The 18,489-nt window shown below is 72.0% G+C and overlaps 3 protein-coding genes across 3 annotated transcripts; all 3 read left to right on the forward strand.

Annotated features, from left to right (window-relative positions):
• Positions 1-586: 586 nt before the first annotated feature.
• Positions 587-3,109, forward strand: LOC138682762 (tumor necrosis factor-like). Its single transcript, XM_069774165.1, has 4 exons — positions 587-864; positions 1,233-1,272; positions 1,614-1,682; positions 1,891-3,109. The coding sequence occupies exons 1-4, from the start codon at positions 715-717 to the stop codon at positions 2,382-2,384; spliced, it is 753 nt and encodes a 250-aa protein (XP_069630266.1). The 5' UTR covers positions 587-714; the 3' UTR covers positions 2,385-3,109.
• Positions 3,110-5,786: 2,677 nt separating this feature from the next.
• PRRC2A (proline rich coiled-coil 2A) lies at positions 5,787-16,154 on the forward strand. The gene is given in 34 exon segments (XM_069774210.1): positions 5,787-6,055; positions 6,302-6,441; positions 6,559-6,611; positions 6,613-6,734; positions 6,816-6,918; positions 7,015-7,087; positions 7,187-7,330; positions 7,434-7,552; positions 7,653-7,726; positions 7,812-7,951; positions 8,032-8,122; positions 8,432-8,618; positions 8,725-8,976; positions 8,978-9,119; positions 9,690-9,826; positions 9,828-9,887; positions 9,889-9,915; positions 10,128-10,440; positions 11,638-11,695; positions 11,697-11,837; positions 11,947-12,253; positions 12,256-12,807; positions 12,809-12,903; positions 12,905-13,202; positions 13,205-13,519; positions 13,521-13,705; positions 13,707-13,970; positions 14,461-14,593; positions 14,595-14,718; positions 15,120-15,238; positions 15,339-15,456; positions 15,536-15,615; positions 15,719-15,935; positions 16,016-16,154. Coding segments are annotated over 32 exon segments (5,139 nt in total). The 5' UTR covers positions 5,787-6,055; positions 6,302-6,335; the 3' UTR covers positions 15,926-15,935; positions 16,016-16,154.
• On the forward strand, positions 15,975-18,377 carry LOC138682607 (protein PRRC2A-like; the record flags this gene model as incomplete). Its single annotated transcript, XM_069773875.1, has 6 exons — positions 15,975-16,295; positions 16,396-16,581; positions 16,930-17,009; positions 17,176-17,356; positions 17,663-17,725; positions 17,810-18,377. Coding segments are annotated over 6 exons (1,269 nt in total), but the record flags the coding sequence as incomplete, so codon positions are not given.
• Positions 18,378-18,489: the final 112 nt, after the last annotated feature.

The raw sequence follows: 18,489 nt of genomic DNA on the forward strand, positions 1-18,489 counted from the left end.
GTTGGCGGGGGGGTGTTGGGGAGGAAGTGACGGTTTCGGGGCCCCCTGCCGTCTGGGGGCCGGTGGTTTCAGGGGGCTCCGTGGCGGCGGTTTCGAGTCGCTTCTGCTTTTCGGGGGAGCCCCCTCCCACATCCGCTCCCTCCCCCCGGGGCTTTTCCCACTAACGGGGTGATGGGCGGTGACAAGTTCAGGGTAGGGGGGGCATTAATTACGGGTTTCGTTAGTCTCTGTGTGACACCCCACCCCCCCCCAGCCAACAGAAGGCTGGGGGGAGCCATAGAGTGGGCGATTGGGCAGAGAGAGCGTCTCTAGGGGGAACCATAGAGGTGCTGTTGGGTGGGCAGAGGGACCTGGGGGTGGGGGGTCTCCCCGGATGTCTGGGTTCTCCCAGCGCCTTGGGGGCGTTTCCTGGGGCGGGGGGGGCACTTCAGGGGGGACCCGGGTGTCGGGGGGGGGGCGGTGCCCACGCGTGTGCGCGTCGTGCAAGGCTGCGGGACGGGGGTCACGGGAGGGGGCACACGCGTGTCTGTAAGGGCCACGTGGGGGGCGTGGCGTGTTGCGACGGGGCATGTCCTGCGCGCCCCCCCCCCGCCAACTGCCCCGACGGGGCGTGTCCCTCCGTGACGAGGCACGTGGCTCCATGACGAGGCGCGTGGCGCGGGGGCCGGCGGGGCCATAAAGGGACCGGGGGGGGGCCAGTGGCGGCACGGAGCCATGACCGGACCCCCCCCTCCCTCCCTGAGCCCCCCCGGGCCCCGCCGGGGTCTCGCGGCTGCCATCACCGGCGTCACCGTCACCATCACCGTCACCCTCCTGCTGCTGCTGCCCCTTGGCACCGCCGCCTTCCTGCGCCTGCGCCCACCGGTATGGCCCGTCTGTCTGTCTGCCCATCCGTCTGCTTGTCTGCCTGTCCATCTGTCTATCTCTCCGTCTGTCCCGCCACCCGCCGCTCCATCCTGGGTTCGACCCAATATCCATCCGTCTCCATCCTCGTGTCCCCGGGTCCCTCTTTCTCTCTCCCTCCCACTCCTTGTACTCCTGTTTGTCTGTCCGTCCGTCTTCTTCCATCCCTGCCCGCTGCCAGCACCCGTCGCCGCTGCCCGTGACTGTCCGTCCATCCCCCTGCACCCTCCGGGTGCCCCAAGCCTGTCCGTCTGTCTGTCCATCCGCCCCCGCCACATCCTTCCCTTCCTCGCGTCCGTCCATCCGTCTGACCCCTCTCTTTCCCCCAGGACCCCACAGAGATGCCAATGCCGACGCCGGCTGCGCTTGGTGAGTGACCCCCCCATCCCTATGTCCCCGCCCCACATCCCCTGGGTCCCCCCGTGTCCCCCTGTCCCCTACGTCCCCCCATGTTCCCCCTCCATGTCCCCCATTTCCCCCCCCCCGTCCGCCCCCCAGTGCCCGGAACCCCCCCGGGGACACTCGGCTGCCACATCCCCTTTCGGAGCCACCACAGAAACTGGCCCTGGCCCTGAACGTCCCCATCCCCCGCCGCGTCTCCACGTCCCCATCTGTGTCGCCCCACAAAGGGTCCCTGCCTCCCCCCAGTGTCCCCAACTGTCGCCCCCCCCCCCCCCCCCGTCACTAATTGTCTCTGTGTCCTCCCACAGTGGGGCAGCCGGGGGGGCTGGAGCTGCTGCAGGTGACACGTGGGGACAAACCGGCTGCTCACGTTGTGGGTGAGTGGGGGGGGACGGGGACACACGGGGGGGGGGACAAGGACATGGTTGGGGGGTGTATGGGGCTGGAGAGGGGACACGGGGGGACCCAGAGGGACGGGGAGGGTGCGTGGGGGGGCCGACACGGGGACCTGGGGGGCTGCAGGGAAGTGCTGGGGGACGGGACGCACCTCTGGGCTGCTGACCCCCCCCTCCTTCCCTCCTTCAGCCTCCTCCTCCTCCTCATCCCCCGAGGGGCTGGTGTGGGACGACCGTGTGGCCCCCTCCCTGGTGCGCAACGGCGTGCGGCTGCGGGGGAACCGCCTGGTGGTGCCGCGGGACGGGCTCTACTTCGTCTATGCCGCCGCCGCCTTCCAGGGGGGCCGGTGCCCCCCCCGCGCCGCCACTGCCCACCCCCTCCGCCTCTCCGTTTCCCGCTTCTCCGAGGAATACCCCCGCGACGTCCCCCTCCTCACCGCCGTCCGCTCCGTCTGCCCCGGTGGGGGACGGCGGCGGCAGCAGCGACGGCGGCGGCGGCGGCGGGAGGAGGAGGAGGAGGAGGATGACGACGAAGGGCGGCAGCTCTGGTTCGAGTCGCTCTACCAAGGTGCCGTCTTCCAGCTGCGCCGGGGGGACCAGCTGGCCGCCACCACCACGGCCGGACGCTTTCTCGACCTCCACGGCGGCGGCCAGGCCTATTTCGGGGTCGTGGGTGTTGATTGAGAGCGCTCGCGGGGGCGGGGGCAGGGGGGGTGCGGTGGGGGTGCGAGATGAGGGGTGGTCAGTAGGGGCAAGGGTGAACGGGCAGGGACGGGGCAGCAGCAGGGGTGCAAGACAGCGGTCGGTAGGGATAAGGGTGAACGAGCGGGTATGCGGTCAGTGAGAATGCGAGGCACAGAGCGGTCAGCAGGGACAAGGGTAAACGGGAACAGGGGAGCAGCAGGGGCGTAAGACAGCGGCCAGCAGGGACGAGGGATGGGGGAGCAGCAGTTTGAGGCACAGAGCGATCGGTAGGGACAGGAGTGAATGGGCAGGGCCAGGAAGAGGTCAGCGGGGCTGTGAGATGTGGAGCTCTCAGCAGGGGCCAGAGTGAACGAGGACGACTTGGGGACAGGCAGGGCCAAGGGGATCCAGACAGGAGCGAGACCCGGAGGAGTCAGTAGGGACCAGGGTGAACGCACAGGGCGAGGCCGAGCTCACCACCGCCGGCTCGTTACCGCGGCTGTTGGGGTGAATCCTCATTATCGAGAGTGGAAGAGCAGCGCTTTATTTATTGTAATATTTATCTATTTATGGGGGCGCCGGGGGGGGCCGTGCCATGTACGACCCCGCCCCCACTTCAGGACGAAACTCGGCCCTTTTTGGTCGGGTGGAATTAATTTATTGCTGCCGGGGTTATTTATTGCCACGTTGGAAAGAAAAAAACCAATAAAAGTGAAAAAGTTTCAGTTTGGGGCTTTTTTGGGAAATTTCGGGCGTCGGTTCGTTAACCAGCGGGGGAGGGGCCCGGACGTCCCAGGGGGATATTTTTTGGGGGGGGGGGGAATCCCACCCCCGCCCTGGGACGGGGGGAATCCCCCCTCCTCCGCAACCGAAACCCGACGGAGGGGAACGGCGGCGGTGGCGGGGGGGGCCGGGGGGTCCCAGCCTCGTCTGTGTCGCCCCACGGATGCCCCGAAACTGAGAGGGGACCCAGCGGGGGTCGGGCCGTGGGCGCTGCCAGGAAGGGCAGGATGTGGGGGGGGGTTGGGGGGATGTGGGGCGCGGTGGTTGGCAGAGCTCCCCACATCCTCCCCCCCCCCCCCCAGTACCTGGAAGGGCCTGAAATTGGGGCAAGGGGGGGGGGGGAGGGGACCCAGGCGTCCTGGCCGCACGGTGACACCTGACTGGGACTGGGGGGGCAACCAGTTCTCCCAGTGTCCCCCTGTGCTCCCCAATCCATCCCAGTGCTCCACAGTAGCCCTCAATCTCTCCCAGTGGCCCCCAGTCCCCCCAATACCTGTCAGTGCCCCCCCAATCCCTGCCAATGCCCCCCCCAGTACAACCCAATTCCTCCCAGTGCCCCCCTGTGCTCCCCAATCCATCCCAGTGCTGCCCAGTACCCCCAATACCTCCCACTGCCCCCCCAATCCCTCCCAGTGCTCCCCAGTAGCCTTCAATCCTCCCAGTGCCCCCCCAGTACCCCCAATACCTCCCAATGCTCCCTAGTGCTCCTCCAGTACAACCCAATTGCCCCCAGTGCTCCCCAATCCATCCTGGTGCCCCCCAGTAGCCCTCAATCCCTCCCAATGCCCGCCAGTGTCCCCCCAGTAACTCCCAATGCTCCCCAATACCACCCAATTTGTCCCAGTGCCACCCAGTGCCCCCCAATTCATCCCAGTGCCCCCCAATACCTCTCAGTGACCACCAGCGACCCGCAGTACCACCCAATTCCTTCCAGGGCTACCCAGTGCTCCCCAATTCATCCCAGTGCCCCCAGTAGCCCTCAATCCCTCCCAGTGCCCCCCCAGTCCCCAATTCCTCCCAGTGCCCCCCCAATCCCTCCCAGTACCCCCCAGTACCCCCCAAATTCCTCCCAGTGCTCCCCGGTGCCCCTCCAGTAGCCCCCAATCCCCCCCAGTGCTCCCCAGTGCCACCCCTGTCCCTCCCAGTGCCCCCCAGTAGCCCCCAATCCCTCCCAGTGGCCCCCAGTGCCCCCCAGTACCCCCCAATCCCTCTCAGTGTTCCCCCAGTGCTGCCCAGTAGCCTCCAATCCCTCCCAGTGCTCCCCATTGCCCCCAGACCCTCCCAGTGCCCCCCAGTGCCCCCAGTGCCACCTAATTTCTCCCAGTGCCCCCCTGTGCTGCCCAGTAGCCCTCAATCCCTCCCAGTGCCCTCCCAGTGCTGCCCAGTGGCCACCAATCCCTCCCAGTGCTCCCCAGTGCCCCCAGGTAGCTGCCAATCGCTCCCAGTACCCCCCCAGTGCCCCCAATACTGCCTAATTTCTCCCAGTGCCCCCCCGTGCTGCCCAGTAGCCCTCAATCCCTCCCAGTGCCCTCCCAGTGCCACCTAGTAGACCCCAATTCCCCCCAGTGCTCCCCAGTGCCACCCCAGTCCCTCCCAGTGCCCCCCAGTCCCTCTCAGTGCCCCCCCAGGGCTGTCCAGTACCACCCAATTCCTCCCAGTGCCCCCCGAGTGCCACCTAGTAGACTCCAATCTGTCCCAGTGCCCCTCCAGTGCTGCCCAGTAGCCCCCAATCCCTCCCACTCTCCCCCAGTATCCCCAAATTCCTCCCAGTGCCACCCCAATCCCCCCCAGTGCTGCCCAGTAGCCCCCAGTCCCTCCCAGTGCTCCCCAATGCCCCCTCAATCCCTCCCAGTGCTCCCCAGTGCCCCCAGGTAGCTGCCAATCCCTCCTAGTACACCCCCCCAGTGCCCCCAGTACTGCCTAATTTCTCCCACTGCCCCCCCAGTGCCCCCCCGTGCTGCCCAGTAGCCCCCAATCCCTCCCAGTGCTGCCCAGTGCCCCTCCAGTAGTTCCCAATCCCTCCCAGTGCCACCCCTGTGCTGCCCAGTAGCCCCCAATCCCCCCCAGTGCTCCCTAGTGCCACCCCAGTCCCCCCCAGTGCCCCCCCAGTCCCCCCCAGTGCTCCCAGTCCCCCCATTCCTGCCCCCCCCGCGGGGGTCCCGGTGGGTGTGGCTCAGATTGCCATGGGAACGGGGCGGGGCCTGGTTGCCGGGGCGGCCGCCGGTTGCCGCGGTCGCCATGGCGACGGCGGGAGGGTGGGGGCAAGGTTGCCACGGCGACGGGGAGCGACCGGACGCCCGGGTCCCGCCCCCAGTTTGGGGGGGGGGGGGGGCCGCTGGAGGGAAACTGGCAGCGCTGGGAGGGGGGGGGGCGAGCCCGCCTCCCATCCAATCCTCGCGCCGGCCCGCTCTGATTGGCCGAGCGGCGGACGAGCCCCGCCCCCTCTCGCCGGCCCGCCGCGTCGCGTCGTGCCGGGATGACGTCACCGGGAGGGCGTGGCCGCGGCGGAGGCGGGGCGCGGCGGGGCTGTTCTACCACTGGCTTGGGAGTCGGGGGGGGGGGACGACGGGGGGACGCCCTATTGCGGGCGGGGGAGGGGACGCGAGGGAGCGGCGCTTGCCCCCCCCGTCCCCCGCGCGCCGTGGTAGAGCCCGCCGGAGGAGGCGCGGCCTCGCTGCGTCGCCAGCCAATCCCCTGTCGGCCCCGCCCCGTCCCTGGCGAGGCTGTTGGGGCGCCGCGCATGCGCGCCGAGCCCGGGCGGCCGTTGGCGGTGGTTGGGGGGGGGGGGGTGAGCGCCCCGGAATCCGCCTCCATCCGCCGCCCGCCGCCCCCGTCCGCGCCCGCCGCCACCGCATCCGGACAGAGCGGAGCCCGCCCGGGGCGGACAGGTGGGTATCGACGCGGGGGGGGGGGCGCGCCGGCCCGCCGGCGGCCGGATTAACATTCCCCCCCCCCCCGCCTCCTCCGCCGCGGAGGCCAGCGGCGGCGCCCGCACCCGCCGCCATCTTGGGACCGGCGGCCTACCCCGCCCCCACCCCGGCGGTCTAACCCCCCCCCCCCCTCCGGTTCTCTCTTTCCCCGGTTTGACCGCCCCCCCCCCCCGGTTCTCTCTCCCCCCCCTCCCCTCCCTCCAGGAGGGGCCACCGGCGCCGATGCGCGGGCAGCGCGATGAGCGATCGCCCGGCGGCGCGGGGCAGGGAGGGCCGGCGCTACGCCTGCCTCAGCCTGTGTGAGAGCTACCGCGGCCGGGCGCTGGAGAGCCCCAGAGCCCCCGGTACGGGGAGGCGAGAAGGTTAAGGGGGGGGGGGGGGTGCGTACCCCCTCCCCCGGGATCGGGGTCGGGGTCGGTGAGGTTGCCCCCGCTTTACTCGCCCCTTGTCCCCTCCCGCAGCCGCCCCCCGCCATGGCCTGCAGAGCCTGGGGAAAGTGGCCGCCCGCCGCATGCCCCCCCCCCGCCAACCTGCCCAGCCTGAAGGCCGAGAACAAAGGCAACGACCCCAACGTCTCCCTGGTCCCCAAGGACGGCTCAGGATGGGCCAGCAGGCAGGAGCCCCCCGACCCAAAGAGGTGAGGGGGTGAGGAACGGGGCGGGGGGGCTCAGGGGACCCCCCCGAACCCTCCTGACCCGACCCCCCCCCCCCCCCGCAGTTCCGAGCCCTCAGCAGCTCCCCCGCCGCAGTCGCCGTCGCCGCCGGTTTTGCAGACGCCTGCGGCCGCCAGCCAAGCGAAACGGGCCCCGGCAGCCCCCGAGGTGGGTCTGGGGGCGGTGGAGGGGGCGGGGGGGGTCGCGGGGGGAGGGCCCTAGACCTCCCCCTTGACCACCACCCCACACACCCCGTTTTTGCAGAACCCCCCCACGCCGGCAAGCGGGGCAAAGTCCTGGGCGCAGGCCAGCGGTACCCACGCTGTGCACGCAGATGGTGAGGCTGGGGGTGGCGGCGGGGGAGGGCTCCCCTCCTTGGTTTTGGGGGGGGACGCCAGCCCCCACGGGTGTCTGAGCCCCCCCAACCCCCCACCAGGCGGGAAGGGCCCGATCCTGCCGGCACGATTCTCTCGGGAGGAGTTTCCCACCCTGCAGGCGGCCGGAGACCCGGAGAGGGCCGGCCGAGAGCGGGACGCTGCCGACGCGTCGTCTGGGCCCGCACCGAGCCCCCGCCCCCCTGGTGAGACGACACCCCCCCCCCCCCCTTCTCCCAAAACAAAAACCTCTCACCACCCCCGTGACCTCTCCTCCGCAACACTGACCCCTCCCATTTCCCCCGGCAGGCGGGAGCTGGCGGGACGGCGGTGGGCGAGGGGCCGAGGATCCGCCGACCGACGGGGGGGGGCTGCAGCCCGCCGGCCCCCCCCATTTCCCCCCTTATCGGGGAATGATGCCACCTTTTGTGAGTACAAGCGTTTTGGGGGGCTGGGGGGTGGGGGGCTCCCCGTTGATTCGGGAGGATCCCTTCTCTGATGTTGGTGTCCCCCCCTCTCCAAAAACAGATGTACCCCCCGTACCTCCCCTTCCCGCCGCCCTATGGGCCGCAGGGGCCCTACCGCTACCCGGAGGCCCAGAGGTGAGCATGGGGGGGGTGGGCAGCGCTGGGTGTCCCCCCACCCCCCCCACGCCACCGCTCACCCCTTCCCTGCCCCCCTCCCTAGATTCCCACGGCTGGCGGGGCCCCGTGGCCCCCAGCCCCCCCAGCGGGGGAGCGAAGCTCCCGCTCGTCCCCCGGTGCTGAAGCAGGATGACCTGAAGGAGTTTGATGAGTTGGATCAGGAGAACGACGAGGGATGGGCCGGTAATGAGTTGGGGGGTTGGGGAGGGGGCGCAGGGGGAAGTTCTGGGGGTCCCAGCACCCACACGGCCCTCCCCTGCCAGGTGCCCACGAGGAGGTGGATTACACGGAGAAGCTGAAGTTCAGCGATGAAGAGGACGGGAAGGATTCGGACGAGGAGGCGGACGAGGAGGGGTGAGCCCGGGGGGCCCCACGTTGGGGGGCGCCCCATAACCCCCCCCCCCCCCCCCCCACCGAGTGGCACCCCTAACCCCCCCCATGCCAGGGGTCTTGTTGTAACGTGCCCGTTTCTGCCACGGAGCACCCCACGAGTCTGCAGCACTGTGGGGCATCGCCTGACACCTCATAACCCCCCCCCCCCCCCGCCGTGGGGCACCCTATAACACGCTGTGCTTTGTTGCGGGGCATCCCGTGGCCCCCCACATGTTATGAGGCCCCCCATAACCCTCCCATCTTTTTTATTTCTTCACCCCCCCCCCCCAGGAAGGAGAACGAAGCGTCCCCCTCTGGCGAAGCCAAGAAGCCCCCCAAGGAGGAGCCGCCCCCCAAATCCTCCCCCCCAGAGGGGCCCAAAGAGCTGCCGCCACCTCCTGCCCCCCCAGCCCCCCAACCTCGCCCCCCCCCGCCGCCCCCCAACCGCGGCAGCTGGGCCCAGCCCAACGACTTCCCGGTGAGCGGGGTGGCCGTGGGGCAGGACGAGGAGCTGGGGGGCGGCCATGGGGCGCTGGCCTGACCCCCGCCTCGTCATCTTCCTCCTCGTCGTCCCCCTCACCCAGGACGAGGACGAGGCATGGCGGCAGCGGCGGCGCCAGTCCTCCTCGGAGATCTCGGCGGCGGTGGAGCGAGCGCGGCGGCGGCGGGAGGCGGAGGAGCGGCGGATGCAGGAGGAACGCCGCGCCGCCTGCGCCGAGAAGCTCAAGCGCTTGGATGAGCGATTCGGGGCCCCCGAACGACGACCGCGACACGACGTCCCGCGGCAGGGGCCCCCCCCTGCCACCGCCGCCACAGCGGCTGCCATGACCGCCGCTGCCCCCCCCCGAGCCCCCCGCCCTCCCCACCGAGCCCCCCACAGCCCCCCAGCCCCCTGAGGAGCAGCGGAAGGAAGAAGAGGAGGAGGAGGAGGAGGAGGAACCCAGCCCCAGTGGGGCTGGAGGAGCCCAGAGCGCAGCAGGTGGGGGGGGGCTGCCTCACAGGTGGGGGTGTTTGTGGAAGTGGGGGGCTGCCGCATGGATTTGGGGGTGTTTGTGGAAGTGGGGGGCTGCCCCATGGTTGGTGGGGGGTGTTTGTGGGACTGGGGGGCTGTCGTGGATTTTGGGGGGCTTTGTGGAACTGGGGGGCTGCCCCATGGCTGGATGCATTGGGGGCTGAGCCTGGGGGCTGCCCCATAGCACGTCACCACAGGTCGGGGGGGGATTTGGGGGTGTCCGTCATGGGGGGGCTGCTCAATGGTGGGGCTGGGGCTACCCCCCTACTAGGGCTGGGTACGGTTGGGCGGGCTGGTTCTGGGGAGCAGTCCCACAGCACGTTTCTTATAACTGTGGGGTTTTGGGGCACCCTGGTTGAGGCGGAGCTGCCCTGTAGTACCTTTTGCACAAAACGAGGGGATTTCGGGGGTCCTGATCCTGGGGGGGGCCTGCCCCACTGCAGGTTCCACATTCACCCCCCCAGGTCGGCTCGTACCTGGGATCCCCCGCTTTTACCCCCAGCCCCCCCCCCCATTGACCCCCTTCTCTCCCCACAGCGGAGCCGCCGCCTCCCCCAGAGGCGCCCCAGGAGCCCCCCGAGGAGCCCCCCCTGCCGCCGCCCCCTGCCCCCCTGGCCACCACCACCGCCGCTGCCCCCCCAAAAGGGGAACCCAAGGGGGAAGGGGGGGGCACCCCCACCCCGCCAGCCCCCCCCGGCCCAGCCGCTCTCCTACCCCAAGTACCAGAAGTCGCTGCCCCCCCCGATTCCAGCGCCAGCAGCAGGTTGGGGGGGGCTGTGGGACAGGGAATGGGGGGGCTGGGAGGGGGGATATTGGGGGCTGGGGGGCAGGGGGGTGCAGGGTGTGGGGCTAGGGGGGTATGGGGGGGCACGGGGGGGGCCGTGGGGCTGGGCTGGGGGGAGTGGAGGTGTGTGGCTGGGTGGGGGGCACCCCCCAAGACCCACATGTTGTTCCCCCCCCCCCCCCCCCCGCCAGGAACAGCTGCTGAAGCAGCAGCAGCAGTGGCAGCAGCAGCACGGACCCCCCCCAGCGCCTCCCCCTGGCCCCCCCAGCCTGGGGGCCCTGGGGGCGGGGGTGCACCCTCCCAGCGGGGCCCCCCCGGCTGCCCCCCCGCCGCCCCCTGGCCCCCCCAAAGCACTGTTCGCCAGCTCCATGGGGCGGCCCCCCCCACTGCCCCAGATGAACTTCGACCCGCGCTGGATGATGATCCCCCCCTACATGGACCCCCGCATGATGCAGGGCCGGCCCCCCCCCGTCGACTTCTACCCCCCTGGCGTCCACCCCTCCGGTAAGGGGGGGGCACCAGGCCCATTGCGTGGTTTTGGAGGGGGGGACACCAGTTCCATGGTGTTGGTTGGGGGGTGGGTCCAGCCCCATAGTGGTACCGGTGGGGTCTCTGGCCCCATGGAGTAGTTTGGGGGGTCACCAGCCCCATAGTGTGGGTTTGGAGGGGGGGTGCTGGCTTCATAGCATGGTTTTGAAAGGGGGGGCAGGAGTTTCATATGTTGGTCAGGGGGTGGTCCCAGCCCCTTAGTGGTACCGGGAGCAGTCTCTGGCCCCATAGCATGATTTGGGGGGGCACCAGCCTCATAGCGCAGTTTTGGAGGGGGGTACTGGCTTCAGATGTTGCTGGGCAGGGGTCCAGCTCTCTAGTGGTACTGCAGGGGGGGGTCTGTGGCCCCATGGAGTGGTTGGGGGGGACACCAGCCCCATCACATGGTTTTGGGGGGGGGGGCAGCAGTTCCATAGTGTTGGTTGGAGCGTGTGTCTAGCCCCATAGTGGTGCTGGGGGAGGGTTTCTGGCCCCACGGAGGGGTTTGGGGGGGCACTAGCCCTATAGTGTGGTTTTAGAGAGGGGGGAGCACTGCGTCCATAGTGTTGCTTGGGGGGTGGCCCCAGCCCCATAATGGTGCTGGGGGGGGGGGGTCTGTGGCCCCATAGCATGCTTTGGGGGGGCACCAGCTTCATAGTGCAGTTTTGGAGGGGGAGTACTGGCTTCATATGTTCGTTGGGGGGGGTTCAGCTTTCTAGTGGTACTGAAGGGGGGGTTTCTAGCCCCATGGAGTGGTTGGGGGGGACGCCAGTCCCATAGCGTGGTTTTGGAGGGGGGGCAAGAGGCTTCATATGTTGCTTGGGGGGTGGCCCCAGCGCCATAGTGGTGCTGAGGGGGGGGTCTCTGGCCCCAGGGAGTGGTTTTGGGGGGGCCTCTGGCCCCACAGTGCAGCTTGGAGGGGGATACCAGCCCCATAGAGTGGCTGGGGGTGTCTGTGGCCCTATAGCACAGCTTGGGGGGGGGGTTGCATGATCACTGGGAGGGGTGTCCAGGGCCTATAGCACACAATGCTGGGGAGTTGCTGGGAGTAGGGGGGGTCCTGGGGGGCCCATAGCACAGCTGCGGGGTGCCCCAGACCCCCACCCCTCCAGCAGGGCCGTGGGGCACCCCACAGCCGCCCCCCTGACCCCCTTTTCCTGCCACCCCCCCCAGGTTTGCTGCCGCGGGAGCGCTCGGACAGCGGGGGCTCGGGCTCGGAGCCGTTCGAGCGCCCCCCCCCCGCTGCTGCGGGAGCGGGGGACCCCCCCAGGGGACCCCAAACTGCCGTGGGGGGGCGATGCCTTCGCCCCCCCCGAACCACGAGCCCTGCCCTCCCCCCTGCGGGCCCCCGAGGAGGACGAGAAGGGGCTCAGGTGAGTGGGAAGGGGGTTGTTTTTGGGGGGGGGGGGGGTTAGCGAGAGGGGCTGGGGGTGCCAGCCCCCCCCCCCCCCACTGACTCCCACCCTCCTGCCGCCCCCCCAGGAGCGAGACACCCCCCGTCCGCCTGCGGGACCCCGGGGCTCCCCCCCCATACGCCGGCGCCTACCCGGCCTTCGCTGAAAATGGGGGGCCCCCCCCACTGCACCGCTTCCCCCCTGGCGAGGAGCCCCCCCGGCCCGGCCCCCCCTGGCCCACCGGCCTGGCCCTGCCCCCTGCGGCTGCACCCCGCCCCGAACCCCCTGCCCAGGGGGATGGGGGGGCCCCCCCGGAGCCGCCGCCCCCCACCACCACCACCACCCCCCGGCCCCCCTTCAAGGAGGCCCCCAAAAAGCTGCCCACTGCTGAGCCCCCCAAGGAGGAGGCGCCGGCGGGGGGGCCCACCAAGGAGGAGGGGGGGTCCCGGCGCCCCGAGCGGCCCCCCCGCCCACCCCACGACCCCCACAAACCCCCCCGGGGTGGGACGCGGACGGAGACGCGCTGGGGCCCCCGCCCTGCTGGCCCCCGCCGCCCCCCCCCCCGAAGAACCCCCTGAGAAGCCCCCCCGCCGCGCCGGCCCCATCAAGAAGCCCCCCCCCAAAGAAGAGGGGGTCCCGGCAGTGGCAGTGGAGGAGCCCCCCCGCCCCAAAGCCCCCGAGCCCCCCGCCAAAGACCCCCCCCCGGCCCCCCAAGACCAAGCCAGCCCTCAACGGCGCCGGCCCCCCCCACCCCAAGGACGGGGTGGCTGGGCCAGCGGTGGCGGGGGGGGCGGCAGCGGGGGGGTCCCCGTCCCGCCGGCGCCGCGAGGCCGCCTACGAGCGGGGGGGCGGCTTTGGGGGGCGGGGGCGCGCCCGGGGGGGGCGAGGGGAGTACTTCGCGCGGGGCCGGGGCTTTCGGGGGGCTTATGGGGGCCGGGGGCGGGGGGCGGGGGGGGGGCCGCGGCCGCAGCCGCGAGTTCCGCAGCTACCGGGGGGACCCCTTCTACCGGCCCGAGGACGGGAAGGGGGCCGGGGGCGCTGGCCCCCCCCCCGGCCGCCCCCCAGCCGCCGCCGCCGCCCCCCCCGCCGCGGGGGGGCAGCGAGACCCGCAGCGAGGGCTCGGAGTACGAGGAGGTGCCCCCCCGGCGGCGCCAGCGCGGCTCCGAGACGGGCTCCGAGACCCTCGACAGCGACAAGGAGGCCCCCCCCGCCGGGCCGGCCCCCCCCCGCCCCCGGCCTGCCCCCCCGCTTTCCCCCCCCCGCCCCGCCTGGCCGAGCCCGGGGCTGGGGGGGGCCGCGGCCGCGTCTTCACCCCCCGGGGGGTGCCTTCGCGCCGGGGCCGAGGAGGAGGGGGGGCTGCGGCGGCAGCGGCGGCGGGTGGGCGGCCCCCCCCCGGTGGCTGGAGTCCCCCCGGCAAGAAGGCGGACGCCCCCGAGAAGGAGAAGGCGGCCGAGAGCCACGACCCCCCCAAGGGCGGGGGGGGCGGCGCGGAGCGGCCCCCCCGGCGGCGCCGGCACGGCCGAGCCCAGCAGCAGGACAAGCCCCCCCGCTTCCGCCGCCTGAAGCAGGAGCAGGCGGCCAGGATGGGGGGGGCCGCCCCGCCGCCGCCCCCGCCGCCCCCCCCGGAGGAAGCGGGCCCCCCCCCCCGGCCGCGGCCGGCCCCCCCCCAGCGCCCGCTCCCCCGACCTCTCCAACCACAACTCAGACCAGGCCAACGAGGAGTGGGAGACGGCCTCGGAGAGCAGCGACGTGGGGGAGCGCCGGGGGGGGGCCGAGAGGGAGCCGGCCCCCGGGGGCCCCCCTGCGCAGAGCCCCCCCCCCGGCCCGGCCCCCCCCGGCCGAGCTCAGCCTGGCCCAGCGCAAGGAGCTCTCCAAGCGAAGCTTCTCCAGCCAGCGGCCGGGGGCCGAGAGGCCGGGCCGGAGGGCCGGGGGGGCCGGGGGGGGCGGGACCCCCAACGGCAGCAGCAACAGCGGCGGCAGCAACCCCCCCCCTGGCAGTGGTGCAGGGGGGGCCGGCCGGAGCGGGGGCAGCCGAGGAGGAGCTGGAGGAGCCGGAGGGGCCAGCGGCCGAGGAGGGGAGAAGAGGGGGTGGCCTTCGCCCAAAAACCGCAGGTGAGTTGGGGGGGGGGGGAGATGGGGTTGGGGGAGTCCTGGGGGGGGGGAAATGGGGCTGGGGAGTGGCCGGGGGGGGTAACTAGGTCTTTTGTCAGGGCAAATGGGGCTGGGGGGTAAAGGGGGGATAACTGGGGGGGGGAAGGTGGCTGGGGGGGAAATAGGGGGATAAATGGCCCTGGGGGGGGGAATAGGATAAATTGGGGGGGAAGAGGGTTGGGGGGGTAAAATGGGGGGAGAAATGGGGCTGGGGGGTCTCCTGGGGGGTGTGGGAAGGTTCGGGGGGGTCAGTTGGGTGTTGGGAGCAGCTGCGGGGTTATGGGGGGTTGGGGGGTCAGTGGAGTGTTGGGGGATACAGGCAGGGTCGGGGCAGGGGAAATGGTGTTTTGGGGGAGTTCTGGGCGCTGACACTGGTCTCGGGGGGTTGGGAGGGGCTTTGGGTGCTCGGGGCGGGGCAGGGACCCCCCTCACCCCCTCTTTCCCCCCCCAGCCGTAATGCGGAGGAGCCGACCCCGGGGCTGGCGCTGCCGCCCCCCCCCTCGGCCTCAGCCGTCTTCCGCCTGGACCGGGTGGTGCCCAGTGACCCGGGTGGGATCCGCCGTGCCCTCGCACAGCTGGGGGCCCGGCCCCGCCCCACCCCGCCCCACAGCAAGGGGGGGGGGCCCCCCTGCCCCCGGCCTGCCCCCCTGCCCCCCCACCCTTCCCCTGCCACCCTACGAGCCCCGCGGGACCCCCGGCCTCGGAGCAGGTACGACCTGGCAGTGACGGTGATGCGAGCGCATGGCTGCCCCATGGCAGTCCCCCTTCTCCTCTCCTGCCCCACGGCAGTCCTTGTTCTATTCTTCTGCCCCATAGCAGTCCCCCCTTATCTCTTGCCCCACGGCAGTCCCCCCTTCTCCTCTCCTGCCACACAGCTGCCCTGCAGCGGTCCGCATTCACCTTTTCTGCCCCGTGGCTGCCCCACGGCAGTCCCTGTTCTATTCTCCTGCCCCACGGCAGTCCCCCTTCTGCTCTCATGCCCCCCAGCTGCCCCCCTGCTCCACAAGTACCTACTGGCAGCCCCATGTCCCCCTCCTGCCCCCCAGCTCCCCTGGGGCTGCCCCCCCGGTCCCCTCCCACCCCACACCTTCGCCCCCTGTCTCCTCCCAGCCCCCGAGCCGCCCTTCCTGGAGCCGCCGGAGCCGCTGCGCCCCATGGCTGCCCTCCGCGACGTCCCCGTGGTTGGTGGCTTCTTGGCCAAGCGCCGCGAGCGGCCCCGCAAGCAGGAGGTGAGTTGGGGGGGTCCCTGGGCGGCGCGGGGGGGGGAGGTGGGGTGTCTTGCTCCCTGCCACCCCCCACACTGACCCCGCCCCCCGCTACCCCCCCCAGGATCCCCTGGGCTGCCCCAGCTTTGGGGACCCCAAGCAGGACGGGCCGGGGGAGCCGCGGGGGAGGACGGGCCCGGCCGAGGGGCTGACCCCCCACATCTGGAACCGCCTGCAGACCAGTAAGGCACTGGGAAGGTACTGGGAGGGGGAGGGACACATACAGAGCCCCTCCCCTCACCCCTTGTCCTCCCACCTCAGGTGCCGCCCGAAAGCCCTTCGCCCCTGGCCAGGCCTGGATCGAGCCCCTCGGCACCTTCGAGGACGTGGCCAGCACTGAGGTGAGGCTGGGGGGGGTGGTGTGGGGCGGGGGGGGGCCCAGCCCTGCTTTGGGGGTCCCCTCACCCCCTGACGGCCTCTCCCCCGATTTTGCGCCCCCCCCAGATGAGCCAGTCCGACAGCGGCGTGGAGCTGAGTGGGGACTCGCAGTCGTCCTCAGCCGCCTGCAGCCAGCGCAGCTCCCCCGACGGGGGGCTTAAAGCCCCAGCCCCACCCCCCGCGGCAGGTGGGGGCAGCCGGGATGGCGGGCAGCCGGGCCCCCCCCCTCCCCGAGGGGCCCAAGGAGCAGAGACGCCGCCTGCCCCCCCGTGAGGACAAGAAGGTACCGGGGAGACCCCAAAAACGTGGGGAGTGGGGGTGCTCAGATACCCCTCCTCACCTGCCCCCCCCTGCCCCGCCCAGGTCTGCACCCCCCCCACGGCCCCCCCCGGACCCCATCGGCACCGAGCGCTCCCAGCGCGCTGAGAAAACCAAAGCCCCCCCCGAGGAACCGGGCCGGGGGGCCCGGACGTCGGCGTTCTCTGGGGGGGGGCCAGACACTTGGGTCCCCCCACCCACCACCACGGGGGTGACGGGGGGGCCGGAAGCCTGGGCACCCCCCCCCGAGAGCGACTCCCGTCGCCGCGGCAGCGCCGTGGGGAAGAATGAGAAGGAGGCGCTGCCCACCCCCGCCACTGAGGGGGTAAGGAGGCACTGGGGTTTTGGGCCGGGGGGGGATTTGGGGGGGGCCCGGACACGGGGATTCAGTCTGATTGTCTTGTCTGTGTGTGTGTGTGTCCCAGCTCGATGCTGCCCCCCGGGACTGGGAGGTGCTGCCTGGGGGGGGGCCCCAGCCCCATGGCGGCCCTGAGGCCCCCCTAGCCCGGCCCCCCGAGCCCAAGGGCCTCGCTCCCCCCGGGGACCCCCCCGGACCCAGCCAGCGCCTCTACCCTGAGCTCTTCTACGGCGGGGCCAGCGCCGTGGGTCAGGTATGGGGCTGGGGGGGGTGTGGGACAAGTCTGGGCTCCTGGTGGCACTTGGGGGGCAGTTATGGGTGCTGGGGGGGGCGGGGGTGGGGTGCTGGGGGTCTTGGGTAGCAGGTATGGGGGATGGGGGGCAGGGTAGGGGGGACATGGGGCAGGTCGCGGGTGTTGGGGGGGGATGTGGGGCAGGTGTGGGGTGCTGGAGTGGGGCAAGCAGCAGGTCGGGGGTGCTGGAAATATGTGTTTGGGGGGGTGGGCAGTGCACGGCCCCAGCGTCACTTGTGGGGCAGAGAGGGGCCCCTGGGGGCACTTGTGGGTTGCGGTGGGGCTGACCCCCCCCGCTCCCCCCCCCAGGTCCCCAGCACCCCTGTGGAGTCCCAGCTGGGCACCGGCAGCAGCTTCCGCCCGGGGACCCCCTCCCTGAACCCCTACAGGTACGGGGGGGGGGCAGTGGCCCACACCCCCTCCCCTGCAGCCCCGCCCACCCCACAGCGACTGCGGTGTGGGGCTGACCCCCCCTCAGCTGGATGTGGGGGGTGGGTGTTGGGGGGCAACGCCCTCTGTGACCTGCCGCCCCATTTTCGCCCCCCCCCCCCCCAGGCCGGTGTTCGTGGCGGGGGCGGGGCTCCCCCCCCTCCCCCTCAAGGGCCCCTTCGTGGAGTTCCCGGCCATGGGGGGGCCCGACCTGGCCAAGCTGGGGGGGGCCGGGGGGCTGCTCTACCCCCCCGCCCCCCCCTTCCTCTACAGCCCCCCCTTCTGCCCCGACCCACCCCTGCTCCAGGTGAGGGATGGGGCTGCGGGGGGGTGGGATTTTCAGAGGGGAGGGGCGGGGCTACGGGGGGGGCTGTTGCGCTGGGTTGGGAAATGGGTGACAGAAGCGGTGGGCGGGGCAATGGGAGGCGGGGCTCGGGGTGGTCGGGGCCGTAGGTAAAGGGGTGGCTGCAGTGTGTGTTGGGTGGACTAGTGGGCGGGGCTAGGGCAGCGGTGGGCGGGGAGATGGGCAGGGTTGTTGCTGGGCAGGACAACCCCACGTGGGGATGGGGGGGCTGAGCCAAGCCCCGCCCCTTCAGCCAACCCCACCCCACAGGTGCGGCAGGAGCTGACTCCGCCCTCTGACTTCTATGGGCAGGGACAGAGCAGCTTCCAGCAGGTAGGCCCCACCCCTCCGGGCCGAGCCCCACCCCACCCAGGGGCCAGGCCCCGCCCCTGTAACTCTGCCCTGCCCCACCCCCAGATGCTGCTGCCCGTGGTGGAGTCTCCGGTGCCGCCCGTCGTGAATTTCGGGGGGCCGCCGGGGCCGCCCGCCCCGCCCCTGCCCCTCCTGCCCCTGGGGCGGCTGGTGGCCCCCCCCCGCCCGCCCCTTCGGCCCCCCCGGGGGACGCCCCGAGGCACGGGGAGGGCGCGGACGCCCCTCGGAGCCCCCCCCTCCTCCCGGGGCGCCGCCGCCCCCGGGCCCCCCCCCCCCGCGGCCCCCCCCCCCCCCGCGGGCCGCCCCTCCCCCGCTGCCGCTGGGGCCACGACGCCCGCCCGGTGCCTGGGGCCCCCCCAGGGGGCTGCCCCCTGCCCTGGACCCCCCAGGGCCGCGGCCCCCCCAGCGTCCTCAGTGACCCCCGGGGGGGCCCCCCTATTTATGTGGGGTGGGGGGGTAGGGGGGGGCAGGCGCTGTACATAGGGATGAATCCATGGGGCGAGAGACCGACTCGGGGGGCGACCCCCCCCCCCCCCAGCCCCCTGGCCATGGGGTGAAGCCCGCCCCTATTAAGGGCGTGCTCCAACCCCCCACCCTCGCCCCCCCCCGGGCTGCGGCCCATTTGTTAAAGAAACGTTTAAAAACGAAAAAAAAAAACAAACTTTCGTTTGCAAAAAAAAAAACCACCCCGAAAAAAGCAAATAAAAGGTGAAAAAGCAACGAGA

This window comes from Haliaeetus albicilla, chromosome 29 (assembly GCF_947461875.1).
Source record: "Haliaeetus albicilla chromosome 29, bHalAlb1.1, whole genome shotgun sequence".
In the NCBI taxonomy this organism is placed as follows: Eukaryota; Metazoa; Chordata; class Aves; order Accipitriformes; family Accipitridae; genus Haliaeetus; species Haliaeetus albicilla.